At 36.7% G+C, this 21,749-nt stretch overlaps 1 protein-coding gene across 1 annotated transcript in view; it reads right to left on the bottom strand.

Moving 5' to 3' along the window:
• The window catches only part of RPF2 (ribosome production factor 2 homolog), a 60,984-nt gene extending 39,856 nt beyond the window's left edge, over positions 1–21,128 (bottom strand). Inside the window, exons 1-6 of the mRNA XM_044674355.1 lie at positions 21,033–21,128; positions 17,161–17,293; positions 16,663–16,700; positions 15,033–15,072; positions 11,351–11,432; positions 10,775–10,851 (exon numbers count right to left, since the gene is read on the bottom strand). Of these exons, the coding sequence (XP_044530290.1) occupies positions 10,775–10,851; positions 11,351–11,432; positions 15,033–15,072; positions 16,663–16,700; positions 17,161–17,293; positions 21,033–21,055 (393 nt within the window). The 5' untranslated portion in view covers positions 21,056–21,128. The remainder of the gene's footprint in view (positions 1–10,774; positions 10,852–11,350; positions 11,433–15,032; positions 15,073–16,662; positions 16,701–17,160; positions 17,294–21,032) is intronic.
• Between the last annotated feature and the right edge of the window lie 621 nt (positions 21,129–21,749).

Below are 21,749 nucleotides of genomic sequence, written 5' to 3'. Positions count from 1 at the left end.
CTCAGGAAAACTACCCACGTGTAGAGTCTGTGTGGGTTGTTGCCTAATTAGGTCTTTAGAGAAAACACGTGGAAGGCTAGAATGCCTCCTATAAGAAAGTAGAGAGAAAGGGGAATATACCCAAATGGTTTGCGTCAGAGCTGAAGCAGTCTCTGGAGGTCTCGATCTCAGCAAAGGCGGCAGGTCATCGCTGTTGGGGCTCGGGGTTCTGGAGTGGAATTAGCAGGATCAGCAGCACCAGAGGCAAGAAAAGCCTCCCAGGAAAGTCACAGGGACTGGAACGATGGTGTAGGCTTGTAGTCAGGAGATCAGCAGTAGGAATGGAGATCAAGTCAGGAGATAGCCAGTAGGAATGGAGGTCAAGTCATGGAATTAGGAGAGCAGCGGCAGAGACACTCTGGTTGGGCTCCGGCATTCTATCAGAGCCAGCAAGGGCCACCAGGCCCGGGGCATTGAGCAAAATAATTAGCAGCCCAGCAGCCATTAAAGCCATTGTCTCTCTTCCCCGTGATATAGCCTCTAGGCTAGGGAAAATCAGGAGAGGACTGGGCAAGGAAAAAAGTCGCTTCTGAGACTCTGGGTCCCAGAGCCGCATGGCTTCTTCTTAGGCTATCTAGAAAATTGAGAGTTCGAATTTCGACCTTCTGGTTCGCCAAATTGTAAGAATTAAAAATGATAAAGGCTTGTATAAATATATAAATTAGTATTTTAATTAAAGCCATGTTGATAGATAAAATCATTAGACCACGCGCTTGTAAGCATTCAAAACTTCCGCCTCCATACCGTCTCCCATTTCCTGGAAGCCCTACTCGCCAAAGAGACCACTCCCTCCTAACCCACGAGATTTAAGCGCTCCCCTGCGTCAAGACGTCGGAAACGGAAACCAGTTGGACCATGTTGGATCACGGGAAATGTAGTTTTATACATTTCCCAAATCCACTTTTTACAGAAGACAATCTTTCCTCTGATCTTTTGAAAAAACCAGATTGAAGAAGGGGTTTGGCCAGGCTTCAGTCAGGTCAACTCTGACTGGCTGACACTGAAGTAATAATATTTGGAGACTTACTTTAAGGATTATATATATTATTTATAAGGATATTAGTATTAGGTTATTTAGTTAAGATTTTGGGTTTTTAGTAAGTTATAAGGAGGATTAGAATAGCCTGGTTCTCCAAGAATGAAGAGACACCATTAATTATAAATCCTCTTACTGAAAGGGAACCTTTCCTGTTATGCCTTACTACCTTTTAAATTCCTATAATCTAAATAAAATAGTTTATTTTTTATACTAATCTCCAAAGTCAAGTGTTAATTGTGCACAGCCATGAGGTCAAAGCCTAAACAAACAGGCAGCTGACCTCTTATAATAAACAACAGCAGGTAGAGCAGGTAATAGGGACTTTTGGATACAGTTTCCAAAAGTATCTTATAAGAGAAAGAACTGTGGGAGCAAAACCCAGAAGAAAAACATATATGATCAATCAATCATGTACTTCAATAGGGATATGATTAGGGTTTTGATGTTAAAAGATCACTCTACTGCAAATATGAATAACATGGAAATATGTTTTGAACAATGACATGTAAAACCCAATGGAACTGCTTGTCAGCTCCAGAAGGGGGAAAGGAAGGGAAGGGGGGGGATCATGAATCATGTATCCATGGCAAAATATTCTAAATAAATTTTAAAAAAAGAGAAAAAGGTATTTTATAAACCTTAAAGTAGTATGCAAGGAAGGTTGTAGCAACAATACTCTAGTAGACTATTATACTGTTACACAGAACTTCAGGTATACGGAATAATTATTTGAATGAAATAACTCTAGCCAAACATTAAGTATGATTTTGCCTACAAATAGTAGTTATGTGATATTCTATGATCTGTTTGGGACAAGCTCAAATGAGAAAAAACAAACTAACTAAATGACAAAAGATTTACTAGGGCAGCAAAGCAGAAATATTTACAAGCTGCAGTTCCTTTCTGATAAGTCAAACAAGAGTAAGAGGAGGAGGAGCTAAACTGACTTGGCAGGAAGGACCTCTGCTAACCTAGACAATAATGAATGGAGAGGTCACACTTCATTAACTTCTTGCTGGGCTTTTGAGAATTAGATCAGAATCTAATCAGAAAGTAAGGGCTTTATTCAAGGTATGACAAGTTGAACTAAACTGATTAGGAGAGTCAATTTCCCAATGTCAGAGAAGCAACAATACTTGTAAAAATGAACATTTCTCAAAACATTAAGTTGTAACATCTTGGGATTCCATGATTTTTTTCTCAAGTACAATCTGCTGCTTGCAGGTTGGTAGGCCTATTACAAGCCACTAATCAGCATCTAGAAGTGAAACTATGAAGTACTATTAATGACCTTGTGAATTATCACAACTAAACAAGTAGAAAATTTCTCTTCCATCCATCCCGATTTCTACTGCCCAGACCACGACACTTTTGTACAGTTCCTCATTCTCACCTGCCTGGATCAGTTCCATTCTCTTTCCTACTCCAATCCATCCTTTACACTGCTGCCATATTTATTTTAGGATCACAGATTTATAGCTAGAAGGGACTTTAGAGATTAGAAAGTCTAATCCCCTCATCATTTTACATATGAGGAAACTGAAACATACAGTGACTTACCTAGAGTCACATTAACTAAAGCTAGATCTTCCTAGCTGCAAGTCTAATATGCTCTCTACTTCTACTTCCTGATATGTACATCTGATCATGCCATAATAGTTCCCTACTGAGTAACTCCTTAATCTGACATTCAAGACCCTCAATAATACAGAAACAGTCAAAAACAACCCAATAATAACTAATATTTATCTGGCTGTTATGTTATAACATCTAGCACTTACTATGTGCCAGACAACATGCCAAATCTTTAAAATTTTTGATTCGTTTGATCCTCACAATACTCCCACAAGATATAGGTGCTATTATTATTCTCATTTACAAAAAGAAAACTGACGCAGAGAAAAGTTAAATGATTTTTCCAGAGTCACATACCCAGTAAGGGTCTGAGGCTGGGAACCTAGGCCTTCCTGACCACAGGCCCAATACTCAGTGATGTCGATCCTTTTAGAGATGGAGTGCCAGGACTCGTCCCCCATCTCCAGACCAAGTGCTGTGCCCCTCCCCCCCACTGGGTCCCAGGCACATCCCACCCCCCATCTTACCCCACACAGGGGAGAGAGAAAGCACTCCCATTGGGCTGCTGGATGGGTAAAATGAAGAATGTCCTCAGTGTCCCAGCACTCCTCTCTGCTCCAGTTCTGCTACCTGTGAGCCACCCACCTCACCCCCTGTGTCTTCTCACTGGGCTACTGGGCTGCTGGGCAGAGGGGCGTGGGATATGAGAAAATGTCAGACACTGTGGAGAGGGGAAGGGGAGCAGCTCTGCTGAGTCCCGGTCTTTCTAATAACAAAATGGGGGGAGGGGAGGAATCCACATGCCCACAGAGAGCTCTCTGCATGCCATCTTTGGCACCCATGCCACCTAGCTGCCATCTAACATACAACTCTACTTCTAAAAGCCCATGTTCTAGCTATTCCTTAAGCCCAGAATATCCTACTATCTCCTTTATTGCTAATTTCTACCCATCCTTTAAAACTCAACTTAGATACGACCTCCTCCACAAAGTCTTCCCTGTAGCCCCTAACCTCATTCCTTGAAAGGACAGAAGAATGGTTTTTCTCCTTTAGACTTCCAAAAAAGCTTCCTATGCATTTCATTCATAGACCCTTCTTCAGTCTGGACCTGTGATTTTTTTCAATGTGAGAATCTACTATCTATAACTTCCAGAATTCTCTAAGGGCACTAGGTATTTATTTGTGTATGGTCACAGTGCCAGTATGTGTCAGAGGCAGGACTTGGACTTGGGTCTTCCTGCTCTACTACTAATAAGAGCTAGCATTTATACAGCACTAATTTCTAAAGGCTTTACAAGGTATCTTCTTGATCTTCTCAAATCATCCCTCTCTACAATAAGCCTCACACTGTCACTAATGTTTGATTTTGTACAGTTGTTTGTTGTTTTTTAATGCAATATGACTTTTAGACTATCAAATTCATAATAACAGGTGTTTCCTACTGAAACTTAGTATCTCCCTCAACACTGAGCTTCATCTTCTTTAAATAATACAAACTTAATAAATGTTCATTTGAATCTGCTGAATCATTAGTAAAAATAATCAAGATCCCAGATCTCTAATCAGTTCTGGCACAAGGCCTCAAAGAGTCCAGAACTCTCAAACCATGAATGCTTTACAAAATATCCAACTACAGGTACCTAAATCATCAACATATTTTTTAAAACATGCCAAATTTTATTAAGAGTATCTTATATTTAAACTCATTTATAACAGATGGAATATAGACATAGTACTTATCTTCTTGGGCATTACTACCTGAAGAAAACTGAAGGGATAAGGACAGCAAGTGACTAAGTGGAAACTGGGTAAACCACACTGACTCCATTTTGTGACTCAATTCTAGAACTAGTTCTGTTCTCTTTCTATTCAACCACTTTCTAGTCCAAAGTCTGTCTTGTAAGAAAATTTTATTCAACTGTGGGAATTAGGAGAAAACATCATTGCATTGTTAGAACCTAGCTCAACATGGCTAGGAAACTGGGCCAGCTATACTTGCTCTTTGGATACCAAGGACCTATTTTATGCTGTTGATTTTTAATGCAAGGACTTTTCTCACAATTATACATTTCAAGTTAGATCTAAACACTGGAAAAATAGTAATTGCTCATGGGTAGTTAGCTAATACAATAAAAATGACAATTCTACCTAAATTAATTTACTTATTCAGTGCCATACCAATTAAACTACCAAATAATGATTTCATAGAATGAGAAAAAATAATAAAATTCACCTGGAAGAATAAAAGGTCAAGAATATCAAGGGAATTAATGAAAAAATGTCAAGGAAGGTAGCCTAGCAGTACCAGATCTCAAATTGTACAATAAAGCAGTAATCATCAAGACAACATGGTCCTGGCTAAGAAACAGAATGGTGAATCAATGGAATAGATTAAATATACAATATCCTGGGGTAAATAACTTAGCAATCTAGTGTTTGATAAACCCAAAGCTCCTAGCATTTGAGGATGAGAACTCACTATTTGACAAAAACTGCTGAGAAAACTACAAATCAGTATGGCAGAAACTAGGTATAAACTAATGTCTCATACTCTCTATCAAGATAAAGTCAAAATGATAACTATGATTTAGATATAAAGGGTAATACCATCAGTAAATTAGGGAAACAGAATAGTATAACTGTCAGATCTATGGAGAAATGAAGAACTTATGACCAAACATGAAACTGAAAACATTATTACAAGATTAAAATTAGTAATTTTGACTATATTAAATTTAAAAGTTTTTATACAAATAAAATCAATGTAACCAAGATTAGAAGAGAAACAATAATCTGGGGGGAAAATTTTATAACAAATTTCTCTGAAAAAGGTCTCATTTCTCAAATAGATAGAGAACTAAGTCAAATTTGTAAAAATACAAGCCATTCCCCAACTGACAAATCATCAAAGGATATAAACAAGCAGTTTTCAGATGAAAAAAATCAAAGCTATCAATAATCATATGAAAAAATGTTCTAAATCACTCTTGATTAGAGAAATGCAAAAATAACTCCAAGGTACCACTTCACCAACTATCAGATCAGCCAATATGATAGTAAAGAAAAGTGATAGATATTGAAGGAGATGTGGCAAAATTGGGACACCAATACATTCATGATAGAATTGTGAACAGATCCAACCATTCTAGAGGGTAATTTGGAACTATGCCCAAAGGGCTATAAAACTCTGCAGACTTTTTTTTAAAACCCTTACCTTCCATCTTAGAATCAATACTGTGTATTACTTCCAAGGCAGAGGAGCAGTAAGGGCTAGGCAATGGGGGTGAAGAGTCTTGCCCAGGCACATATCACTAGAAGTGTCTGAGGCCAGATTTGAACCTAGGATCTCCCATCTCTAGGCCTGGCTCTCAATCCACTGAGCTACCCATCTGCATATCTTTTGATACAGTAATATCACTAGTAGGTTTGTATCCCAAAGAGATCATAAAAAAGGGACCTACTTGTACAAAAATATTTATAGCAGTTCTTTTTGTGAGGGCAAAGATTGGAAATTGAGGAAATGTCCATTAATTAAGGAATGGTGGAAGAAATTGTGGTTTATATTGGTGATGGAATACTATTGTGCTATAAGAAATGATGAATAGAATGATTTCAAAAAAAGGTATAAAGACTTACATGAACTGATACAGAATGAAATAAGCAGAATACTATACATAGTAACAACAATATTATACAATGTTCAACTGTGAAAGACTTAGCTACTCTTAGTAATACAACAACGCAGGACAATTCTGAAGAGTTTATGACAAAGAATGCTATCCACTTCCAGAAAAAGAACTGCTGTTGAGAGTCAGAATGCAGATCAAAGCATACTATTTTTCACTTTAGTTTATTTATGTTTTTATTTGGGGGTTTTGGTTTTATATGAGTATTCTCTTACAAGAAAGACTAACATGGAAATGTTTTACAGGATAATACATATATAACTCAGATCAAATTGCTTACCATCTCCCAGAGGGGGAAGGAGGGAGACAATATGGATCTTATATCTTAAGAAAACACTTATGGGAAATTATTATTACATGTAATTGAGAAAATAAAATGTATTTTTTGAAAATAAAAAATAGATTTGAATCATGCATTCCCCCACCCCCCTGAAATTATAAGCATTTACACAATTTACACAAGCAACCCATGAATCTTATCTGAAAACTGGTCCTATACTGATCAATCAGTTATTGTTTCTATGTTCCTTTGACTGTTTACAAACACTTAAGAAGGAGTGGAACATCTCTTTCCTGAATTTAGGGAATTAAACCTGTTTACTCTTCTCCTCCCAACTTGTAAAGCCCCTAATCTTTTCTCCAATTAGAAATCAGATTACCTAACTCATTAGTACTTGTGGCCAAAGGTGTGTAGGCAATGTGGTCACAATTCCAGGGCAGAAAAAAGTGCTTGTGGTTATTCGCAGACCAGCACACAATCCAAGAGAGCAGTAACCACATCTCCCCTTAGATCATATTCCCCTGGAAGAACTGAAAACTTAAGAGATCTTTCCTGCTCCTCCCAAACTAGATGTGTTTTTGTTTTCTTAAACATTTACCTTCTGACTTAGAATCAATACTGTGTATTGATTCTAAGGCAGAAGAGAGGTAAGGCTAGGCAATGAGGATTAAGTGACTTGCCCAGGGTCACACAACCAGAAGTATCTGAGGCCAGATTTGAATGCAGGACTTCTCTGGGCCTGGCTCTCAATCTACTGAGCCATCTAGCTGCTCCCCAAAACTAGATCTGAAAACAGCAATATGAAAAACTTGAAGCTTGGGACAGTGCCCTCTCCATCCTAGGAACAAAGTCCAAATTTAAAATAACGTTTTAAGATAAAAAATGGGCTAGAAAAATGAACAAATAACAAAAAAAGAACCTGAGCACATGGTGACAGGGAAGAGCAAGACATAAACTCTGATGAATACAACAGTCAAAAGAGCTAAATGAAAAGCTTCAAAGAAAAATATGACTTGGTCACAGGTCTCCAAAAGAATTACTAGAAGAGCACAAAAATAATTTTAAAAATCAAATAAGAGAGAGGAAAAATTAGGAAAAGAAATGAGAGTAATGCAGAAAATTATAAAAAGAGTTAATAGCCCAAAAGGAGGCCCAAAAAAATACTGAAGAAAATAACACCTAAAAAAACAGAATAGGCCAAATGATTAAAGAGGTACAAAAGCCACTGAAGAAAAGAAATTTTTAAAAAGCAGAATTGGCCAAATAGCAAAAGAGGTACAAAAATTTACTGGAAAAAAAGGAACAACTTAAAAAAATAAAACTGGCCAAATGGAAAAGTATAAACAAGTTCATTGAAGAGAATAATTCACTTAAAATTAGAATTGGGCCAGTGGAGCTAATGACTTAATGAGAAATCAAGAAACAGTAAAACAAAATCAGAAGGATGAAAACAATAGAAAATTTAAATATCTCATCAGAAAAAAGAAGAAAAAACAACTGACCTGGAAAATAGATCAAAGAGAAAAAAATTTAAGAATTATTATTCAGCCTGAAAGCTATGATGATCAAAGGAAAAGCCCAGACATCATATTTCAAGAAATGATCAAAGAAAAACTGCCCTGATATCTTAGACTCAGGGGGTAAAACAGAAATTGAAAAATTAAAACTCCCAGAATATTATAGTCAAATTCCACAGCTCCTAGAGAAAATACTTAAAATCAGTCAAAAAGCAACAATTCAAGTACAGTGGAACCATAGTGAGGATCACACAAGATTTAGTAACTTCCACATTAAAGGAGAAGAGGACTTGAAATATGATATTCAAGAAGGCAAAGAAGCTAGGCTTAAAATCAAGATTCACCTACCCAGCAAAATTGAGTATAATCCTTCAGGGGGAAAATAGATATTTAATGAAATACAGGACTTTCAAGCATTTTTGATGAAAAGAACAAAGGTGAATATAAAAACTGACATTTAAACACAAGACTCAAGAAAAGCATTAAAAGGTAAACTTGGAAGAGCAACTTAATAAAGTTAAACTTTTATATTCCTATATAGGAAGATGATTCATGTAACAGCGATAATGAAATTAAACCTGCCCTGCCTATCCTTAATCTAATCACCAAAGGTGAGAACATCCCCATTTAATTCACAAGTTGGAAGGTCTGTGATCCACTTGTGCAAAAGTGAGTGATGAATCAAAATTTACTGACTGCCTCCTAGGCAGTCCTAAGAAAAGTGTCTGTTGTGATTTGACATGTAAACCAAGAGGAAGGCACCGGAAGTGATGCAAAAGAAGGCCCTTTAAAAGAGAGTAACAACTTCCAGTTCAGATCAGTTCAGTTCTCTTCTGCCTAAAACTGGACCTGAATAAGCTCTGGTTAGGACCATGAACTTGGTGAGACTGTTCTTAATCTTTCCCTTAGAACTACACGTGGTGAGTGAAGAAGGCTGACTACCTTAGCCTCCCTGGAGGTACCAACCTCCTGGAGGATCCCTTGATTAGGAAAAGTTAGGCTCTCCAGCTTGGTACTCTGGAGCCCTGCCAGAGTAAAGCCAAGGAGTACACAGTCTAGTTCTTTAAACTAGATCTCTTACTCTATTTCCACTCTCATATTTTGTAAATAAATTACTAAAATCCTTTAGAATTGAGATTATTTCAATTCTTGGCAACCATACCTTTAAATATTAATATTCAGCCAAAACTCCCCCTTTTCCCTTTTACATAACTGCTAAGAACTTTACCATTGTTCAAGCAATTAAAAGAAATTAATATAGACAGAGGGCTTAGATGGGAGTCAAGTGTTAGGATGATCTCCAAAAAAATGAAGACAGGAGAAAGAAGGAATACACTGGGAGAAGGAAGGGAAAGGCAAAATGGGGAAAATTTTCCTCACATAAAAGAAGCGTGCAAGGAAGAGCCTTTAAATGGAGAGGAAAACGGGAATTGGGAATGACAAGCAATGCTTTAACTTTATTCTCATCAGAACTGGTTCAAAGAAGGAAGAATATCTGTATGTGTGTCTGTGTTGTAAAGAAACAGAAGATAATGGGATAGAGAGAAATATACAGTAGTCAGCTGTGAATATGAATAAGATGAGCTCACCTATAAAATGGAAGCAGATATCAGAATGGATTATGTAAGCTTAAAAATTAATATATAATATCTCTAAGTATTCTATTTAATAAGATTTATTAATAATAACTTAAAGTAAAGGAAAATAAAAAGCTAGAGTAAAGAGGGAGCTAACCCAGCCACGATTGAGAGAGAAGAGCGCAAAAAGGCGGGGTTACAGTCAATTTATAAACAAAATGTGAGGAGGCAATGTGGGGGACAAAAGAAAAAAGAATTTTGGGATGAGAAAAAGAATTCTGGATGGAGTCTTTAGGGTACAACATTCTAATTACACAATTAGAAACCAGAATCCAACAATATGTTATTTAAAAGAGACATACTTGAAACAGATTAACACGCCCAAAGTTAAAATAAAGAGCTGGAGCAGAATCTAAAATGTTTCAGCTGAACTAAAAAAAAAAAAAAAAAAAAAAGGCAGAGGTAGTCAAATTTATAAAAATGATAAATGGTCAAAAGATATGACAGTTTCCAGAAGAAGAAATCAAAGCTATCTATAGCCATATGAAGAGTATACTCTAAATTACTACTAATTAGAGAAATGCAAATTAGAACAACTCTATAAAATATATAAAATACCTAAAATCTCCCTCTTACAGAGGTTGCTATGTCTTTGAGCAAAGGAAACAAAAAAACCCTCTTTCTTAATTAGATGGATTTCCCCATCTATGAAAATCTATAAGAAATGGAGACATCTATATGGAATGAGAGCTCTTCTCCAAAAGACAAGAAGTCAAAGTATATGAATAATTTTGAAAACTGACAAAATATGATCAATAACTATATGAAAAATGTTCCTACACATGAATAAGAAAAACACAAATAATCTGTAATCTTTTCATTCTAATATACTATGATTCTGTAATCATGTAGATATATCCATCTCTTATGCCTTATAGTATAACAAGAAAACAGAAGCCTTCCAGTTTAGTTTGCAAAAATGTAGCGTAACTACTCACCAGAAGATGTCACTAGAGTGACAGCATCAATATTATAAAAGAAATTTTTAAAAATTATCTTACCTTAATATCTTTAAGTGAGACAAACTTCTCAATACCCAGCTCAATCATATCTAGGACATGATGATCATACATACGACCTAGAAAGGAAACCCACATGATTTCTACCTAAATATACAGTGCTATATATGTTCTAGGTATCCATGAGCCTTCCCACCACTCCCATTCCTTAAAGACACACTGTCCCTTACTTAATCAAACCTTTGCCTCTTCTGCTTAGTATATGAGTTATGTGGGCAAATCTGCTAAATAATAAGTCAGAGGGATTTTTAAGAAAATTTTATTACTGACTTGGTATTTTAATTGTTTTCATTTTTAAAAACCATTTTGTAATCATGTATACCTAAACTCTTTTGTAACCATATCAATCTACTATTCCAGATAATATAGGGGAGATTAGTATTACATACCCATTTTATGGATGAAAACTAGAAGCTAAGGAATTACATGATTGTATTCAACAGCACACAAATATCTTTAGAATATACTGCTTATTCCTAAATCTAAAACTAAATAATATAACTTGAAAGATAGGGTCTCAATCAGTTATGATCATTCTTTCATGTAGATCAATCTTACCTACTATGAGATTGTTTGGTCGCTTCTTATTATGAGACCCAAACATGAATAAGGAACAGTCTGACTTCTTTGAAAAAAATTCCTATAAAACCAAAGAAAGGAAAATTTAAAAGTTTATATCTAAACATCACTGCAGTTAGAATAAAAGAAAAGCTAAAGTTGGGGTGAAGAAGCAGGGAGGGGCACACAAGGGACCAGAATCTACATCAAGCATGATATCTAAAAGTTTTGTATCTAAAATCGACAGGCAATTGAGATACACATATAATAAAACCAAAAGTTATTCTCCAATAGATAATGGTTTAGATAAGTGGTCAAAGTTTATTGGCTTATATTTCTCTTATTAGTGATTAGGAACATTTTTTCTTGTGGTTGTCGATAGGTCAAAGTATAGGAACAGTTTTCAAGAGACAAAAAATATGACCTATCAACAACCATAAGAAAGAATGTTCCTAATCACTAATAGGAGAAATAAAAACCAATAAACTATGAATTTCCCCTCAATCCTGAAACAATCAATGCTTGAGAGATGGTGGGAAGACAGGAACAGGTGCATACTGTTATTGGAACTGTAAACTAGCCTAACTATTCTGGAAAACAATATACAATTTGGTGAAAAATAAGCTATTCATATTCTTTGACCAGCCATCTCACTTCTGGGCATATACACCAAAGAGATTAATTACAAAGAAGAAAATCACATAAAAGACAAAATATTTACAGTAGCAGTTTTTAAAAAATTAAAACACAACAGCACTGAAACTAAAGCGGATAGCTCATCAATTGGAAAATGGCTAAAGAAACTGGCATATGAATATTATGGAAGCCCCAGGAATAGATACAGAGTAAAAAAAGTTGAAGCATAACAATATACAAAATGATACTAAATAATCAAAAGACTAAAAGGTAGTAGAATTCAGATCAAATGAATTGACCAGGTATTTTCCAGAAGTCTGATTTTGGAACACAATTCCTTTTTCTTGGTAGAAAAATAATAGCCTGAGCATAAAATATTATATACTATCAATCATTATAACTTTATGAAGCAGTTTTAACTTAAAAAAACAAGGGAGGGGGGTATTAGTATAAAACTGGATTTTTTAAAAAGTGAATCAATAAAACCAAAGAAAGGGCTATTAAAAGCAGAAATTTATGTTCTTTACAAAAACAGTTATTTCTTAGATATCTAAGTGTTTAACTGACTTTTTTTAAAACCAGTAATTCTGGAATATATCTCTCTCTTCAGCACTGTAAAAAAAAAGATGAAGAATATTGTTTGCAAAAGTCAGATGAATTGCTTTTGCATCCCAAGGTTGGTTCACACATGGAACGAAATAAGAAAGGTTTCAAGGAATGTATGGAACAAATTTAAGGAGACTCTCAAGTCTGAACAGGGAGTGTTCCTGTCTCTGGAGGAGTTTAGAGAGATCACTTCCAGCCTATGTTAACAGACTTTCTGTTGGAAGCCAGTGGCCTTGTTTCTGAGATTCCTGTTACCAACCATCCTGTCTTCAAGGAAGAGATCAGATCCATCCGGATTTCTCCTGTGCTTTATCCTGATTCCCATGTTCCAGTGCCCTGATATATTTTCATCTACTACTATGAAGAAGCCAACCTGAGCCAAAAAAGCAGTCTGTCTGAACTGAGACCTAGCCATCTTTGGCTAGATCTCTGGGTGACTTTGCTAACCCACCTATCTTTCAATCTGAACTATAACCAAGTCAACCAAATATGTTGGGGGGCCTGTAATCAGGTAGCTAGATAGGGTTTTGGGGTTCAAGATAGGCAGAATAGATCAAAGAGCATTCAAGAAACAAAAGAGGGGGTTGTGAGAAGAGGGGGTTGGTGGGAGGAGTTAGAAACCCAGATATTAGGGGAAATCCTTTGGCCCTTTCTTTACCTGTTTGGACTTTGAAATAAACCTGTGTTCTTTTTATAAACTCAAGTATCAGTCAGATTGCATTTTACCAGATAGTCAGGTGCTAGGCCTACCAGAGCAGCCCACAGCCTGTTACAGACAGCCAAGTCTACTTTCCTAGTATACCATCAATCTAGGACAAGTTACCCATTTATTTCAGCACATCTAACAGCAATGCAATATTCCTTACACACTTACCTCCTCATTTTTCTAAGTCAACGATGTTATATCTCCTAAAAAGCCATTTACAGAAGGCAGCAATGTGACTCAGCAAGTTGAAAGCCAGGCCTAGAGATAAGAGGTCCTGGGTTCTAATTTGACCCCAGACCCTTCCTAGCTATGTGATCCTGGGCAAGTAACTTAACCCCAGTTGCCTAGTCTTTATGGTTCTTCTGCCTTGGAACCAGTATCAAGATCTTATAAGGCAGAAGGCAAGGGCTTTAAAAAAAAAAAAGGAAATAACAATAATGCCAATTTCAGAGGGGAGCAGAAGAATCACTTCTTCCACCCCTCCCTGGAGCCCCAACTATTTAAGAAGGACAAAATCATTTCTGAAGGGCTACTTGTAGGAAACTAGTGGCCTTTTCTTTCCCCTAATGGGATTCTCAGCATGAGTTATTTTATATTTTGCCTTTAATTTTAAACATACAGACATAGACACAGAGACACATACACCCCTCCCTCGTTAAATGTAAGGAATTTAACCTATTGGTGTTCCATTGTTTGTCTCCTAATCTAGGAATATCTCTGTTTTCCTACTGGGACATATAATGTGCATGTGTGAATCTAAGGTCCATCCCATGTCTTCCTGTTTCATGGGTTTCTTCTGCCTTATTGCTGCTAGATCCCTTTCTGCCTCATTTTCCATCACGTTTTCCATCCCCTCCACTGCAGTGAAGCTCACTGGCCCCTACATCAAGAACCATTTGTACTTGGACACTAAGCTATCCCATTCCATTTGTTTTGGGATGTGTCTTCTGTTAGTTTATGGCTGATTTCCTTTTTAAAATGTATGGCAAAAATAATCATAAATACTATATAAAAGCACCTCCTAGGTCAAATATTTCTCATGAACCCCCCTCCAGTGCTTTACTGGGATGTGATCTCTTGAAGGCTATCCCAGCAGAGCACAAGGTCTGGTAGTTCCTATCAAGATGAAAAGAGTTTCTTCCCTTAAAGCCTTGGTGATATACTACATCTGTCACCTGTATACCAGCTTTGTGGTGTCTGATGAGACATAATGGTGGCTACATGGTAATGGATTTTTTAGCTGCAGAAACTACAAAAACTGCCTACTGTAAGTCACAAAGAGTTGAAGTATGCATCAGTGGAGGGAGTACCTAGAGCAAAAGTATCAAATACATGGCCCATAAAGCCCACAACACTCCCCAATGTGGACTGTACCAGATTAAAATATAATTGGTAAGTATTTAACAAAATAAATAAAAATACAATAGAAAATAGACAATGTTAATATGTGATTTATTAAGCCAATGCCCACAGGGATCCTTAAGTACAATTTAGTGACCCCTATCTCTGTGTATGACACCACTGGTCTAGTGTGATAAACTCACAGATCATTTAAGCCAATGACAGAAATGGTTTTTGTCCAAAATAGATTGTTTCATTCATTCCACATATTTCATATATAGCATGATTTATTTTTCATATGCAGCAAATTCCCCTCACTGCAAATCATGGTACTTGGCTATCTCAAAGATTGCATCAAGCCTTAATATCTTAGAGAGGTTGCTTTATACTTACCAGTGATGTCTGATCCTCAAAAGGTCTTGTAATATTTTTTCTAAGGATATAAACATAAATGTAAGCAAATTCAAATATGTATATACCACTGACACTTAAAAATATTTTCTCCAGACCACATATCCATAATGGCTTCCTATTCAGTATGTCCTCTGGAATCTCCATTTCATAGTGAACAAACTCCTCTTCATCTTGGACCTCTCTTACAATCCCTCTTATCTGTTAATCCTCACTAAAATCTAAAGTTCCCCTACAAATACAGCCACGGCTATACTTTTTCTCTCAACCCATTAGTATACACTGGAAATTAAGTGAGAATATTCAATAAAATTACAGTGATTGTAGCCCACCTACCTCCAGATCATTTTCCCTCCTGACTCTCTCCTCCCCAACTCCTGCTCTTTAATATCCACACAAATGTTAACCTCAATCCCTCCTAATTTCCCAATTCCTTAACCACTGTAAATCCTATCATCTACTCCTTTACTTCACCTCAGATACAAATGGGATAAACACACTCTGGATCTAACCATTACCTACAAGTTTTCTACTTCCTTAATTATAATTTCTGATTATAACAATTCTCATTCCACCTCTCCTTATGCCTCCTCCTAATTTTATTCTTCACCTATCATACCCTCCAATCCCTTCTAACCCACCCAACCCTCGGCCAAGTATATTCTCCGGTCATTACTCATTAGGCAACTAGATGACTTGATAGAGAAAGCATTGGGCTTCATGTCAGGAAGAGTTGTGTTCTAATCCAGCCTCAGACATTAGTTATGTGATTTTTGCAAATGTTAAAAGTCTCTATTGTACTGGTAGGTTCTTAAATTAGGCATTAGGTTTTACCCTCTAAAAGCTATTTACTTCTTTACTTTGAGGTTGATATGATTAGATAAAATGTCCGAATATGGACAAAGTTTGTTTTGTTTTGGTAACTTGAAGTGAAGAATATTAGTTACAAAAATTGAACTCATTATTTTTCTCCCTCAACCCAACCTGCCTCCAGATTCCCCTATTTAAAGACACAGCATCCTTACAATCTTTCCAGGTTCAAAACCCTGACAATGATCTTTATCTTCACAGCACTTTTTGCATCTAAACCCATTGCTTCACTTACATAACTACTACCGTAGTTCAGGACCTCAGTACTTCTTGTCTATATTAATGCAAAAAATTCCTAATTGGTCTGTCACGTGTATCTTGCTAATCTATTCTACACATTGCTGCCACAGTAATTTTCCCTGAATCCCCTATCCCTGTATTGGCTGTTCCCCTCCCCCACTCTAATATACCTGTGGACATTTCTCTGCCCCTCTGCCCACCAACCCAATGGGAGCTCTTCCTCCCGCTCCTTTGTCTAGGGAAAGGAGGAGTAAGGAGAAGGCTCAATTGCGGTGTGGGGGTTGCAGTTTGAGCACTTGCCCTATCCCATCAAATTCTTCCTCATGCCCTTAATATAAAATAAATATGAACTCTTCTCTTTATCTTTTAAAGTCTTTTATGACTTGGCCCCAATATATCTTTCTAGCCTCAATGGACAGCCTCCTCATGAGGCTATTGCCCAATATTAAGTCATATTCCAAATTGTAAACTTGATTTTGAAAAACATTAAAACATTACTTACTTTTTATATAAAACACTATAAGGTTTCTTCAAAGCATACTGCAAAAAAGAATTTAGAGTCATGAAAACATCAAAATGACCTGAAAACTCAGTAAAAACTAAATTATTTTAGTATTTACTACCCGAAATTATTCCAATCCTTAAAGTAAAAGCCTTTTCTTATCTGGATTACTACATACTTCTCTATCCCCAGATTTGTCTGCCATGAAGACTGGCCAAACAATGCATCAATATTTTTTCACCTATCATTTTTAAGGTATCATAATTTTTCAAATATCATCCTTCTTGACATCACTTTGAATTTCCTTTAAAACAAAGTTTCAATACTCTTCAACAGTCCCCTCCCAGTATAAATAAGTCTTTTCATTTCTCAAAAGTAGGGCCTTACTCCAATAGATGAGTAAATTGAATTAAATTAAAGAGCCTTACTGAAAACTTTCTTGGTTACTTTCATTAACTATAGAAATAAAGTCTTAGGTTTTTTTAAAAACATACTCACCACATCCCTAAGTACTTGAGTAACTGTTGCATTTGCATTTCCCCCTTTAATAAGCATAGCATTTTTAACATTTTCATTGAGTTTAGGTTCTCTCTTCTCAAGGAATCTCTTCGCCCGTTTTGTTTTGGGCTTTCTGTACAAAGAAATTGACGGGTTAGAAATCACACTAATAATAAAGCATCTACATTTAGGTCAAAATAATCATTTGACTAATGTGCATTCTCTTTCAAAAATAACATGATTTTTGCTTTTATATATATATATATTCTTTGGTTACATATGCTTATATTAAAATAGTAACTTATCATGAATTACATTAATGTAAAAAATAATTTGAGACCAAATCATAAAATACTGAAGGAGGATAAATTCTCCACTAAAATTCTATACTGATGATACACATTATGGAGTGGATATGCTTCGGACCATCAAAGTCTATAAGGCAGAGGTCAGGAGGCAATGCATTCTAGATATGGGAAACAGCTGAAGCAAAGGCAAAGAAACTGAAGATGAAGTAAAATGTGTGAAAAACAGCAAAAAGACCACTTTAGCAGGTTCTTAAGAGTTTGGGAAGAGGAATAATGTATAATGATGTTGGAAAGATAAGCTGGGGCCAGGTTCTCACACTCCAAATACAGTGCTCTTCCCACTGTACCACATACTATCTTTTTTTAATAGACACAGGTTGAGTAAGCGAATGATGTAAGTACAGTTTACCTAGATTTTGGAAAGTAATGACAAACTTTTTGAGGCTATTCTTGTGGACAAGATGGAAAGGTATAGGCTTTGCATGAGTACTTAGGTGGATTCAGAATTAGGTTGAATGGCCTGTTGCAATAAATCTTTGGATAATAAGAGAAAAAGGCACAAAAAGTCCAAGCTTATTTATTTATTGGTAAGGCTAGAAGTTACCAATAATAGGGATCAATGATCCCTCAGTAACCCAAGACCCCTGACACAGATAGAACAGCTCTTTTATACTGATTAGTGATTAGGTACAGATACAACCCCCACCCAATTAAAATTATGATTGGTTCTTAATTATGCTGACCACTTGATTGTGAGTCTTCACTCATCAGGTACAGGTTAAAGGTAGAATTTGAACTCAGGTCTTTCTAAATCCAATAGTTTATACATGAAGCTAAGTTCCTTCTAGTTCAAAAGTTCTTATTCTTTTTTGTGCTACAGATGCAGAAAACCTAAATTAGATGAGCATCCTCTTGTAAGAAGAACCAACCCTGAGTGCCCTCTAAAACCAGGGACCTTCTAAGGGGCATGGACTTAGTCAACCTTCTTTAACATTCTCCAGAAGGTTCATTATCTACCACTCCCTGTACCAATGGAGTCCAGTAGTAGGTTAACATCTTGAATTCAGGTTAATTCATCTCCTAGCTTTCTTATCTTCCTCAACTGATCCTTGGTTTTGCTCACTAAATGAGGGTAGGGAATTGGGCTTACATTGTAATATTTTAAGCCTAAAAGTCTTAAGAACTGGTTACAATGATAAAGTTTAGTTGTAATGACTATTATTAAGTTCAGTTATAATGATTACTATTACAATGAACAAAACTCAACTAATTTATAATCTTTAATTTATCATCAAGTTCTCTGCCAGACCCAGAGTAGTAGTTAATGATTCAACTTGACAAATACCTATTCACTGTGAAAATGTACTATGAAAGACAAAAATTATAGTCTTTGCACTCTTTGAGATTATATTGAGGGTTAGAGAAGGGTAATACATACAACATGTATGTGGAAAAGTAAAGAGAAAATAATTTCAAGAGAGTTTAACAGCTAAGGGGAGTGTTATTTCATAATAACTTCTGCAAATTAATCTAATCGAATCCAAACAGAATATCCCCAACTAAATGTTTAATGTCAGTTAGACAAACCGCTAAGCCTCAAATCTTGTGCTGTTTCTGCTAGTCATATATTCCCATAGCTTCCATTAGCATCTTAAACAGATAATTCATCTAGATTATTTAGCCTTAATTATCCGAATTCCAGAGTTTAATTTTCAAACAGTAGCTAATTATCTTTTCTTAGATTTTCCAACATGGCTCAAACTGTACCCATTTAAAAATCAAATCTACCCTCCCAAAACTGAACTACCCCTAGACTTTTCCATTTTCCCATGGCCCTCAGTTACACAGACTTGTAATGCAACTTCTAAGAAAATGAGGATGTCTTATTTATCTTCCTATTTCCCCATCAACAAGCACATATTAGGTACTAAATAGATGTTTGTTGAATTAAAATGAAAAATTAAGGCATTTCCTAATGTCAACAGGTCAGAAACATAATTTCCACACATGATCATCATACCTACAAATTTAAAGCTACAGATATACTTTGAGGTCACTTAGTATAATAAACTCCTCATTTTACAGATGAGGAAATGAAACCTAGTACATCTTTTCCATCTAACAAAGGTAATAAAATGGCAAGGACTCCAATTCTACTACTCTCACTATCTACAATGAGAGGATATTATAGTGTTAATCATACTGACAGGTTGATGATATTGTAATGGAGACATTAATTATTTAATTACTGTATCTGCTAAAAGTTAAAGTTCAACTAAAGGGTGCCTCAATTCCTTAATTAATGAGAGTTCCTCATTACATCCTGAAAAAAAATGTATTCTTTCCTCCCCCCCTCCAATTGTGGGAAATGCAGTCAAAACTGTAGTCAAAAAACCAATGCTAATTCAATTATTTCCTTAAACAGAATTACTTAACCTCTTTGGGCCTTAGTTTTCTCATCAAAATAGATGAGAGTGCATATTCACTCATAGAGTGCAGATTCAAAAATATATGAGACATTATTGGGGAGGGGGGGTGGCACAAAGCCAAACAGGAATTCGTTTTATTCGACTGTAAATGTCTGTAATAGATTTTTTTGTTCTTGCCTTATTAATGCGGGAGGAGAGGGGAGAAGCAAAGAGAGGAAGTAAGGCAGAGAAATGGAAAGAGGGAGAAGGGGAGAGAAAGAGATGGAGGAAGGAAAGAGAAGGAGCAAGAGAGGGAAAGAAGGGGGAAAGAAGGTAGAGAGAAAAGAAAGAGATAACGAAGGGAGAGGCAGGGAGAAAGAAAGGGAAAAACAGGAAGAGAAGGAAAAAGAGGGAAGGGAAGGAGGAAGGGAGGAAGAGAGGGTAGGGAATAGAAAGGGATGAAAGCAGAGAGGGAGAGAAGGAGGGAAGGAGACTGGTAGGGAGAGGGAGAGGATCTGAAAAACATGTTTTTAAAAGGATCCTAACACTTGCACTATCTACCTTAATAGGTTCATTTTAGGGAAAGGCTAAGCACGGACAGCAATTCAAAGAAAAGGGATTGGAGAGAAGTTTTATTCTGCATCTCTCTCATCAGTGACAGAGTAACAGAGAGTAAAGAACTCATTCATTCAACAAGAACAAACACCCCTATGTCACACCAGCCACGGGGAGGAGGTGGGAGGCAGGACCTAGAAATATAAACACTAATGCTGGGCCGTCAAACACCACCAGATCAGGCTCCGGGTCTCCCCAGCTAAGGATCAGACACCTCTCAGAACTGAGGCGCAGGTAGGGGAGGCCTAGACTGTTGCATGGAGGAAAAAGGAGAATGGAGTAAGAACGCAGGGCGTAGTAAAAAGAAGCCAACATCTCTTGTGGCCGCAGCTCACTTTCTAACAGTTGGCCGCGATTCTCTGCCAGAAACCTCAGAACCAAGGGGCCGCATCGCCTGCGGGTCCCCTCGGACTGGACACAGCCATACTCCCTCTGGGGCTAGGTCAAGAAAAATGACGAGGAGAGGCACGGAGGGCCGCTCCGCTATCTCGAACAGCACCAGGGTTAACGATAAAACCCTTCACCACCACTTCCCACTTACACTATTCGGTCCAAATCGGCCATCGTTCCAGCAACCAGTACACCAAGATCCACGTGCGTTGCGACTGTAAAGATGAAACCGGTGTAGTTCTCTCAGCCCTGGTTCCCACAGGCGGAACCGGAAGTTCCTTGATGATGTCACATCCGCTACTAAACACCAGACTTGGGTCGTATTGTCCAATGGGGAAATCCAAGGCCCCGTGGGAGAGAAATAGACATGCTGGCGGCCATTTTTAAAAGCGTGAAAGGCGGTCCCTGGTTGCTATGGATACTAGTAGCCTTCCTCCTTGCAACTGCGCTAGCATTTATGTTAGCTCAAAGAATCTGTCACCATGCTTTATGTAGGTTGTGTTTTAACAAAGGATGTCCTATAGAGGAAAGGAGTGAGCATCTATAAGGCACCTACTAAGTGTCAGACACTTCTAACTGCTTTTAAAAAATATTTTCTGACTTGATCTCATCTTGACCTACTATGTGCTAGGTACAGTACAAAGCAATTAAAAAATATATCATCTGATTTTATATTTTTTTCAAAATGTTTTAAACTTATTTCATTAAATGTTACCCAATTACATTAAAAAAATTTTAAGCTTTCATTTACTCTGATTTGATTCTCATAACAATCCTGTTAGGTAGGTGCTATTATTACCCTCATTTTGCTAGCACCTATGTGGATAAAATAATAAATACTTTTTAAAGTGTTTTCTGATTTTATCTT

Source organism: Gracilinanus agilis, chromosome 4, assembly GCF_016433145.1.
Source record: "Gracilinanus agilis isolate LMUSP501 chromosome 4, AgileGrace, whole genome shotgun sequence".
NCBI lineage: Eukaryota > Metazoa > Chordata > Mammalia > Didelphimorphia > Didelphidae > Gracilinanus > Gracilinanus agilis.
The sequence above is the reverse complement of the archived record's forward strand: the minus strand, read 5'-3'. Positions and strand labels throughout refer to the sequence as shown.